Here is an 11,498-nt window from a genome sequence, read left to right on the forward strand (position 1 = left end):
GGAACTCACTTTGTAGACCAGGCTGGCCTCGAACTCAGAAATCGCCTGCCTCTGCCTCCCGAGTGCTGGGATTAAAGGCGTGCGCCACCACGCCCGGCAGTCTGCCCTTTCTCTTAACTCAGTGTTTCTGTCCCCTCTTATGCAATGGTCCCTGACCCTTGGAGGCTTTGGCTATCTCTTTTCCATCCCCCATTCCCTGTGGAGTGTTGCTGTATTGATCAGACCAGCCTCCTACACCTGGCTCAAATGTTCTTTTCCCTCAACTGCCTAAGTAGGCCTAAAGAACTGCAGACACATGCTTAAAGCAGGATCAAAATATGGGTATTAAATGAATACCCATATTTACGATCCTGTTTTTCACAGAAGAGTGAACACAGGAAAAATATACCCACACACTGTTCTATTGGTTTTTTGGTTTTTGTTTTTGTTTTTTTAAAGCTACAATTAAAAAACAAACGAAGTCAGGCTTAGTGATTTACACCTGTAATAAGCAATTGGGAGGCAGAGGCAAAGGGTCTGTAAGTTGAGAGTGAATGCCAGGCTAGCCAGTGCTATATAGCTGACCTCATCTCAAAAAAACAACCCCCCCAAAACCAACAAATCCCCAAATATATTCCCAACTTTAGAGAAATCACAAGACATTTCATGTTTTCATCATACCATCTTTCTGTGTGTGGTCACTGAGAAATGATACTCATCGGCTCTCAGTGTTCTCTCAGATGCCATTAGTGTCCGCTGCTTTGTGGTGCTGGTCCATTATCTTTCACTGTTGAGTAGTTTTACTTATTTCTAGCTTTTATTTCAGAGCGGAGTAGATATAAGTACAAGGGTTTGAATTAATCTTTTCCCTGCCCTTTCTTTTCAGATGCGATGATGACCAGATGTGTAATGACAAAGAACGGTTTGCCAGGTAATGTACTAGAATTCTTGTCCTGGTTATGGGATCAAGCAATCTAAATGTTGGATTTAAATTTTATCTAGGTGAGAGTTAATTTCTCTGGTTAGTCTCCTTCCTCTTCTGAAAGATGAGACAGCCTGGAATTTATGCCTGTTCAGTTGACTTGAAGCTAGGTATATGTTAACATAATGTTTCTCTCATGTATGCAAGTTTTAGTAATGTGTATATTGCATCTGCAGGAGTACAAACTGTAGACTTCTTGGGCATATTTGTACAAATACAGAAGAATCTTTTATAGAAAATGGTTTATTCATTTAAATGAGTTTTTATTCTGGATACCAAACTTAAATTTGTTTAAGTAACTGTCAGAAGATTATGAAATATACTGGTTTTAATTTTTTTTAAAGAGTAATCATCTCAACTCATATACTGGTTTTACTTTTAGAAAATTCTTGCTGTAAGTTACTCTTTTAAAAAGAGGGGAGGGTGTCATGGGGCTGGAGAGATGGCTCTATGGGTAAAAGTGCTTGTTGCTCTGGCAGAGGACCTGAATTTGGTTTCTAGCATGCACAACTCCCTGTAACTCCAGCTCCAGGGAGCCTGACATCCTCTTTTGGCTTCTGTTGATGTCTACATGTACATGATCATACATATATACAGATGTACACGTATACACATGCATGCTTTATTTATTATCATTAAGTGTGCATGCATACTTGGGGAGCCAAGATGTTGGGTTCCAAGTATAAGCCTGTGTCCCTGAATGTGAGTATGTGCATATGAAGGCATGTAGGATTTTCTGGAGTTGAATTTACAGGCAGCTGTAAGCTATCCAGCATGGATGCTGGGGATCAGACTCAGATCCTGTGCCAGAACAGTGTGTACTTTTAACTCCCCTTTTTTTTTTTGAGTTAAAATCTCACCAGGCCAGGCTTTCCTGGAACTTGCAGAAAATAATTTTACCTTTGTTTCTGATTGTTGGTATTAAAGTTGAACACCACCACAGCCAGTTGTTCTTTTTCTACTGATCATTTGTGTATATATGTGCATGGAGAGGACAGAGGACACTCCAGGTGTCATTTCTCAGGGTCCCCCCCCCCCACCCTGAGATGTAGCCCCTCTCTGTCTTGGATTGCACTAGGTCGACTAGGATGCTGTTCAGTGAGCCCATAGGATCCTCCTATCTCTGCCTTTCCAGTGCCAAGATTGTAAGGATTGTAGTTTCTATTTTATTGGATTTTTTACATATATTGATAAAATTATTATTATTATTACTATTATTATTAAGCTCAAGTTTTACTCCGTTGCAAATCCCTAGGCTCAAGCAGTTCTCCCATTTCATCATCACCAGTAGCTGGGACTACAAGGTCCCTGCTTCCTGCTGTATCCATTTTAAGGCAGAGTCTTAGGAAGTTATTTTATTTGCGTGTCTGGCTTTATTATTTTGGTTTATGTGAGACAGTCTCTCTGGCCTGTCACTCAGTTCTCATGCTCACAAGGGATGATTGAGATAATGCTTCATAGAGGACAGAAGAGGGCATCAGGTCTTCTAGAGTTAGAGCTAGAGACTGTTATGAATTGCTGGACATTGAACCCAGTTTCTCTGGAGGAGCAGTCAATGTTCATTATCTCATCCTTACCTCATCTCTCCAGCCCCATCATCTTTTTGGACTATTAATATACCTTACTAGGTAATTTATTTGAGGCTTATCTCTCTTAAAATGAGTACTGATAATACTGAGGTAACTAGTACCTTGTTTTGGTTTTTTTTGTTTGTTTTTGTTTTTGTGTTTTTGTGTAGCCCTGGCTGTCCTGGAACTCACTCTGTAGACCAGGCTGGCCTCGAGCTCAGAAATCCACCTGCCTCTGCCTCCCAAATGCTGGGATTAAAGGCATGTGCCACCATGCCCAGCCCTTGTTTTTTTTTTTTTTTTTTCAGTTGCTTCTCTCTCCCCTTTTTGGTGGGTATTGAGCCAGTCCTTCTACATTGCCCTGGTTATCCTGGAACTCTCTATCTCTGTGTATACCAATCTGGACTTGAACTCCTCAAGTGCGAGGATCGGAGGCACACACCATCATGCCTAGCCCCCATTCTTAAAGTGTTTTGTTTTTCTGGAAGAGTTTAGTGAAAACCTTTGTCTTTCTTCAAGGGAGGAGGGATTGACATACTGGTTAAACCATAGAAGAAATGCTAATGTTTAGAAATGCCTAGACCAGAGTTCATTAAATTAGGAGTGTGTCAGTGATAGAGAATATGCTCTTGGTTTTTATCATGTGATCATGTCAAGCTAGACGGCTCGGTGTATGACTTTCACTCCAAGCCTGAGAACCCAGGTTCTTTCTCACAGGGTGGAAGGAGAGAGCCAACTCCCACAGTCGCCTTCTGACCTGTGGCACACAGACACACTAAGTACTACAATGGGAAAAACAAATCTTGTCATAATTTGTGTGTGTGAATGTGTGTGTGTGAGGAAATTATATTTCTAATCCCTTGTTTTAAGCCTTGTAATCTAGTCACTAATATACAATAGCGAATGTGAATGAGTGTTTCTTCCCAGATTGGCAGCAGTTTATAAGAATGATAATTTTGATAATTCTGAATTTCCTGGTTGGTTCTTGTTCACACTCTGTATCTTTGGTTTCTCTAGAGATTGTTTGACAAAGTGTTTTTTTTTTGTGTTGAGATTATGTTAGTTTCTAATTGTCCTTGACTTTCGACTTATAAGTTACTTGTTACAAAAAATACAGTTCTATAGATTCTCAAGGTTCCTCCTTGTATGGCCTTTTCCTCCCTTTTTCTGTATCTATTTCATTTCTTCCTTTCTTTCCTTTCCATTTTGCATTTCATATTCCCTCCCTCACTTTCATCTGCCTTTTCTTCTTTCTTTTCTTCCTTTTTATTTTAATTTTCGCTTAGTTCATCAATTCTGTTTTTAGGTCGGATGATGAGCAGAGCTCTGCGGATAAAGAGAGACTTGCCAGGTAGGAGCTATGTTGTTTAGCATGAAGCAGATACTGCCTTCTTACCCTTTGTCTAACCCATCTTTTCTTTCCCTTTCTGTATTTTTCTCTTACCTGTGGCAAAGGAGGACATGAGGTTTTACAAGTTGGGGTACAATAAGAACTTTGGCTTCCCCAACAGGAAGTGGGTGAATTAAGCCAGGTATGGTGGCTCACTCTTTTGATCCCTGCATTTGGGAAGCAGAGGCAGGTGGAGTTCTGTAAGATTGAGGCCAGCCTGGTTTACAAAGAAATTCTAAGACAGCTAGGGCTACACAGAGAAACCCTAGCCGGGGGTGATGGAAGAATAAATTATAAATTACTATTCATCCTTAAGATTTTTATTTTTTCTTTACTTCATCACTAAGTTCCACAGAAAATTATTTAGAAATCATGTGGTTGTGTCCATAGATGCCTTAACAGGAACATACTCTCTATCAGAGTACCGGTAATTACCACAGTTCCCAGTATTTAGGCCATGACACGTACTCTGACTTCCCTATGTTGATTCACAGTCTAGATTACTATGATGGTAGAACTGATTGAATCCTTATAATTTCTGAGGAAAGTTTTAGCTACCTTGGTATGACTATTTAAAGGATGGATTTTCTAGGGTGGAGAGATAGCTCAGTCTGTAAAATACTTGCTTTGCAAGTATGATTACCAGAGTTTGATCCTCGGAATGCAATGAATAGAAGGGTGTGGGTTTATAACTGCACATGTTTGTGATTCTAGAACAATAGGGAAGCAGGGGCAGACCTCTCACTGGGCAGCTGCACTAGCTTAGGAGAAGAGCCCTGGGTCCCCGTGAGAGATGCTGTCTCAGAAAACAACGTGGGAAGTGGATATCTTAAAAATGACATGTTAAGTTGACCTTTGGATTTGACATGCATGCACATGCATGCTCACACAGTGTGTATATGCACACATAGTTTTCTGGACTTCAGTCTCAGAAATTTGTCAGATACTAAGAAGATGGGTACTTTAAAATTAAGAGTAGATTTTTAAAAAATGTCTGAGAGTAACTAAATATTAACCTATAAAGTAGGTTCTTTTTTCTTTTGAAAAGAGACCTCTTTTCCTCTCCTTCAGGACAGGGTCTCATGTACTTTATGCAGGCCTTAACTTCCTGGTCCTTCTGCCCGGGTGCTGGATTGCAGGGGTGTGCCGTCATGTCCAGATAAACATCTCCACAGGCAGATTTCCTTCTGAGGGACTCCCAGCTTTGTGTGTTGTGGGTGACACTGTGACAGTCACTGAGCTACATTCAGGGACCTGTTTTAGTTCTCTTTAGAGCATTGTCCATGATACAGAGATAGTGCTTTCCTGCTCTGGCCTTTGAGTTGGTGTACCTGGATCATTATAAAAATACCTTTACTACTGTCCCCTTGTGTTACTTCTTCAAGCTAGGCCACAAATTCATTCTGTGACTGTTAACCCAGGGTTGCTACTGCTATGCTTCCAGCCTTCAGAGAACTGGAAGGCCTTGCACTGGGGAGGAGGGCAGCTCTGAGAAAGCCAGCTAACTCTTGCTTCATTTGGCTCATTAAACACAAGGATGTCAGTGTTAGGGCTTGTGGTGTTGGTTTTCTCTACAGAAGAGATCCATAAGTGGCGAGAGAGATACATAAAGACAGTAAAGCCAAGCTGTTCCTTCGAGGCAGCCTCGTGGGAGACCCCAAAGAGCCTTTCAGCTTTCCAGAGTTTCCATTTGTAAGCTCTTAGGTTATTCCTTTTGACAGTTGTATTGCAATCCTGCCTCATGTTTTCGGTCTTTGTTACCCTGGTGAGATGCGGGTTCTCTTTCCGTGCTTTTGATGTTCCTTTCCCCAGCTGCTCCTTTTCCCACAATACCTTTTGCCCAGTCTGGGGACCCACATGATAACCTGCACTCTCTTAAGTTCAGCGCACTGCCAAACCCAGAGAAGAATTTTGTGCATTAGTATAACAAATAAAATTCCAAAATACCCCAATTCTGTATCTTAATGCCATAAGCAACTTTGACAAGGCAGCATTTAATATACTAAAATATACTAAAAGAATTTACACTATCATGTCTTCTTTTTCTTTCCTTTTTTCTTTTTGGGATAAGATCTCACTATGTAGCGCTGGCTGTTCTAGAACTCAGAGATTCCCCCTGCCTCTACCTCTGAGTACTGGAATTAAAGGTGGGTGCCACCACCCTGGCTCCCCCCCCCCCTCTTTCACTTTCTTCGTTTTAAAGGCAGTCTTATGTATTCCAGGCTGCACCCAGGCTTGATAAGGAGGTTAGAGGGAATTATCCATTCAAGTGCTGGACTCACAGGTTCTCCTGACTGCTAGAGATCAGACCCAGAGCCTTGGCCTTGCTAGACAAGCACTCCAACACCTGAGCTAAATTACCAGGCCCAGGTGGCTGCTGCTTTTCTTCTTCCTTAAAAAGGGGGCGTTGGGTAGTTTTGAGATCCATCTTGCTTCGTAGCCCAGGCTGGCTTCAAACTCACCTTGAAGTTGATGGTGATTCTCTTGCCTCAGCCTCCCAGTTGCAGGGATTATAGACAGGCATGTGCCAGCATGCCTGGCCTCATTTGGATATTTGGGACAGGGTATCACTTTGTAGTCCATGCTGCCCTGTATAGCCCAGGCTGACCTCAAACCCAAAACTCTTGTGCTTTTAGTCTTCCGGGTGCTGAATTGTAATATTTGCTACCAGCTCTGGCCTTTATATTATTATTTCTTTCATAAGCTACTGGTTCATTTACTTAAAAAGTTGGTCATTTTATTTTATAGCCTTCAAATGTTTTAACTAGAAAACATGTGGTCAGTGAAGCTGAGATTTATCCCCTTAGGAACTTAAGTGAGTGAAATCAACATTTAAAAAAACACTCACTCCCAACCTTACCCCTGAGACAGGGTTTCTGTGTGTTGCCCTTGCTGACACTTTGTAGACCAGGCTGGCTTAGAACTCAGTGATCCATCTGCCTGCTTCTGCCTCATGAGTGCTGGGATTAAAGGCATGCTCCACCAACACCTTGCTTTAATTATTTCTTAAACTATTCACTCTGAAGTGGTGATTTAATGGAAGTGGTTGATTGGAGAGGCAGTATGTACTTGTACTTTGTCTAGACTTTGTTAGTTTGTTTCATTCTTACTCTGCATGAGGTTGGCCTGCTTGGCTTCTGAGATTTGAACATCATCAGACCTAAGTTACTGCATCCTTCAGCAGCTGACCAGGCATCCATATCACTCTCCTGATACCAAGGACCAGATATGACCGCCCGCCTAGAATGGAGCCTCTTTCTCTCTTTTTATGCAGGGAAAATCATAGTGAAATAGAACGGCGGCGACGGAACAAGATGACAGCTTACATCACAGAACTGTCAGACATGGTACCTACCTGTAGTGCCCTGGCTCGAAAACCAGACAAGCTAACCATCTTACGCATGGCCGTGTCTCACATGAAGTCCTTGAGGGGAACTGGCAACACATCTACTGATGGCTCCTACAAGCCATCTTTCCTCACTGATCAGGTCTCTGGATCTTAAAATGACTCTGGGTATATCTGTTGAAAGTTTTGGACTAATTTAATGGTTTTGTTTGGTTGCTTGCTTGTTTGTTTTGGGGATGGTCTCATGTAGCCCAGGCTGACATCCAACTCAGTATATTGCAAACATGTGCCACCACGTCCAGCTTCAGGAGAGTGGTTCTTCAGGAGACATCAGATATAGAAGAGTGAATTTCAGCCCTTGGCTATAAGTGATCATGTATTCGGGGAGTGAGAAATAGATAAATTTAGTTGTGAGAACTTATTTAGCAAGGTGTCAGGTATTTTAGAACTTGGCTCATACAAATGGCCTGAAAGTGAAAGAAGGGTGTGTCCTCAGAGAGGTTGCCACAATCATGGATCAGTGTTCCTTGGGTTAGATTTCTAGAGCATGGAAGAAATCTGCCTCACCCTTGAAGCAACTTTCAGTCTTAACGATGAGAGAAGTGTATTAAGCAACCCCTGTTGCTCCATGATATGTTTTGTTACACTTGATATATCAAGAGGAAAACAGAAAGGGCAGAAATACTTGCCATCATTCAGGAACTCCATCTAAGAGTTATCTCACTATTGCCAGGAGAGAGAACTAAATGTGAACAGAGTAAACGGGTGAGTAGTAAGATACCTAAGTGAAAAATGATGGGAAGAGGCATGCAGAAAAGAGATGGCGTCTTTGTTAATAGTTTGTGTGTGATAGATATACAGTGGTGGCATGTCTAACTTTATTTAGTCTCTCTAGACTTGACTGAGAATGACTAGGAAAGACAAGTTACATTTCACTTAAAAATCCACGATTGGGTAGGGCATAGTGGTGAATGCCTTTAATCCCAGTACTTAGGAAGCCAAGGCCAGCCTTTTCTACAGAGGTCCAGGCTAGCCAGAGCTACATAGCAAGACCCTGTTTCAAACATAAAAAGACATATATGATTGTTCATACCTAGACTATGCAAAGCCCTGAATTTGGTCCCAACACTATATGCAGTTGTGTATGGTAACTGGATATGGTTGCTCATAACCTGTCTTTCAGCACTGAGGCACAAGTAGGAGGTTGAGTGTTGGAGTCATTCTCCTCAAGGCCAGCCTGTTAACATAGGAGACTGTCTAAAATAGATACATACACATATAAGATGGTAATATAGGAGACTGTCTAGAATAGATACATACAATATATATAGGAGACTGTCTAGAATAGATACATACACATATAAGATGGTAATATAGGAGACTGTCTAAAGTAAGTGTAGACGTATAAAATGTGTGAGTAGTGTGGGAAGTTTTAGAAAATACAGGAAATGACACTTAATGGAATGTCATCATTGCTGTCTGAGGATTATAGGAATACTTCTTGAGAGAAAGGGATAAATTTTCCAAATAGGGCAGTCTGTTTGCTAGCCATGGAGTACATTTAATAGCTATGTACATAGAAATAGTCAATTCATGTCCTCAGAATACATCAGGTATTTATTAAACTCCAGTCATGCTCCTTTTGTGGCAAACCAGGTACTTGCGCTATGAGAAATACAAAGAATTTAAAAAGAAAAAAGGTCACTGGTGGAATCAGATAATATAAATTGATAACTAATAATTCAAAACTAGCGTTGTAACAGGAACAGTAACAAGGCTGATAGAGTATAGGTATAGAAGAGGAATTAGGTGCTGGCCATGGTGACCCACTACTGTAGTCCCAGCAGTCAAGGTATCTGAGTTACATTGCAATTCAGTGATACGTGGAAGTGGGGGAGGAGTGTGGTGGTATGGAGGGAAGGTACAGGGTGGATTTGGATTTTGTTTTGTGATGTGGAAGCATGTGTATGGTTTCTAAGAAGAGAGGATGAATAGGACCTAGGAAGTGTTTACATGTAACATACCAACAAAGGGGAGAGAATCTGGGTAGAAAATAAAGCAGAAACGAATGGAGTTTCAGAAGATGCTAAGCAAAAATGAAATTTCTAGGGTTCCATGGGCAGTATTAACAGGTTGTGTAGAGAGATTGAATTTAAAAAATGATGAGAATCCAGGAGAAGGGACTTATCATCAATTAGGAGGATGTAATTGAATCATCAATTACAGAAGTAGTGGGTTACAGTGAAGATAGAGGGATAATTGAAAAGCAAGAGGGTGTAAAATATGGTCTCGCCCATCTTACCATTCTTATATCTACCCTCAAAATGACAGTGATCTAATTAGGTTTTTGTAGTGCTGACTTTGTTAAACTGCTTTGGCTCCTGGTGAGCATCCACCCAAGAGCTCTCTGGATTTGTGAATGAAAGACGTGTGCCAGCTTAATTTTGATATGCCTTGACTAGTTCAATGGCTGGGCACTTCTAAAACTCCCAAAGCCAGCAAACACTCCCCTTGGGTATTCCTGGGTTAATATCTTTTAAAATCTATATTTTCTTTGCTTCCCTGGCTCCTTTGGGGTGGCCCTTTCTTTTTCCCCTTTGTTTTACCCCAGGGAACCTAGAAGTCCCGCCTCTTTCATCCTGTCCATCTGGCTCTTTATTGATCAATCAAAAACCAGTTTGGGTGACCAAAATTAGCATTATAACACAAGCAGCATTAGACCAAACCCACTTCATGTTTTTATGGTTACTTCCTAAGCATTAAAACCTAGATCCTTTAATAACATATTCTGAACAAGTTGAGGGAGGCTATGTTTGTGTTTATAAGTTGGAGTGGAAAGGGGGGAAATGAGAGGCTCCTAACCCTAACCCCTGCCCCCTCCAGAAGTCTTATCATTTAGTGTAAGCCTTTTTATTCTCCTTTGAGTGCTAAGAAAGAGACAAATAGCAACTTAGAGAAATTGCAGGAATACTTACTGTAAAAAGTTTGCCAGTGGATATTTAGGGTAGGAACCCATGGCTTATATCATGGTATAAGCCTGTGATTCCTAGTGGAGCAGTGCATATGTACCCAAGGATCTTGCTGCTTCCCATGACTAGTTGTGTATGTTTTTTCAGAGTTCACTATTAACTTTGGTTTATTTTCTTGACCAGGAACTGAAACATTTGATCTTGGAGGCAGCAGATGGCTTTCTGTTTATTGTCTCCTGTGAGACTGGACGGGTGGTGTATGTCTCTGACTCAGTGACTCCCGTTTTGAATCAGCCACAGTCTGAATGGTTCGGGAGCACACTGTATGATCAGGTGCACCCAGATGATGTGGATAAACTTCGAGAGCAGCTCTCTACATCAGAAAATGCCCTAACAGGTGAGAGCTGGCTGGACAGCAGATACGTGGGGAAAAAGTCTTTATTTCACTCAAGTAGTTAAGATATTTAAGCCTGTACATTGGTTGGTTGAATCTAGCAAAGCTTCTAAAATTTTTTTTCCTTAATGACTATAATTGTTTTTAATTCACATGCAGAATATCTACTCTGTAGCTTATTCTTAGAAAATATTTCATATTGGTTGTGTTCTTATAAAAGTTCATTTCTATCTAAATATCTTAAACAAAATAGGGAAATTAAAATGTATAATAGTGTCTTTCCCCTGTCTCCACATAACAAAAGAATTATCTATGCTTGTATTTTATTTATCACCTGACATTTTTTCATACCTACTTGTGTGTGGCTTTATGCTGGGTTCTATGATAATAGATTGAATTTTATAGAGGAGAGGTTGTTGGTCAGTGTATAAGGGACTTGTTTGTTGTCACTGTATCTCTATTAGGTCATTTCCCCTCCACCATTAGGTGAGACTCAGTCCTTTAGCCATCGTTTGGCTAGAGAATAAGTGCCACCTGTTCTTAGCAACTGTATAGGAAGTAACAAAATGGAAACAAATAACTAGGAGTTAAAATAGAAGAAACTAGGGCTGGAGAGATGGCTCAGCGGTTAAGAGCACTGACTGCTTTTTCAGAGGTCTTGAGTTCAATTCTCAGCAACCACATGGTGGCTCACAACCATTTGGAATGGGATCTGATGCCTTCTTCTGGTGTGTCTGAAGATACTACAATGTACTCATAAACATGAAATAAGCTGGGCGTGGTGGCGCACGCCTTTAATCCCAGCACTCGGGAGGCAGAGGCAGGTGGATTTCTGAGTTCGAGGCCAGCCTGGTCTACAAAGTGAGTGCC

General features: G+C 41.1%; 1 protein-coding gene across 6 annotated transcripts in view; it reads left to right on the forward strand.

Moving 5' to 3' along the window:
• Arnt (aryl hydrocarbon receptor nuclear translocator) overlaps positions 1–11,498 on the forward strand; it is a 56,003-nt gene that overhangs the window by 23,575 nt on the left and 20,930 nt on the right. For 4 of the 6 annotated variants that reach the window (XM_021157526.2, XM_021157527.2, XM_021157528.2 and 1 more), the window contains 4 exons: positions 866–910; positions 3,836–3,880; positions 7,194–7,407; positions 10,418–10,631. In XM_021157526.2, coding sequence (XP_021013185.1) covers positions 866–910; positions 3,836–3,880; positions 7,194–7,407; positions 10,418–10,631 — 518 coding nt within the window. The remainder of the gene's footprint in view (positions 1–865; positions 911–3,835; positions 3,881–7,193; positions 7,408–10,417; positions 10,632–11,498) is intronic. The other 2 variants (XM_021157529.2, XM_021157530.2) reach the window with 1 other exon arrangement.

This window comes from Mus caroli, chromosome 3 (genome assembly GCF_900094665.2).
Source record: "Mus caroli chromosome 3, CAROLI_EIJ_v1.1, whole genome shotgun sequence".
In the NCBI taxonomy this organism is placed as follows: domain Eukaryota; kingdom Metazoa; phylum Chordata; class Mammalia; order Rodentia; family Muridae; genus Mus; species Mus caroli.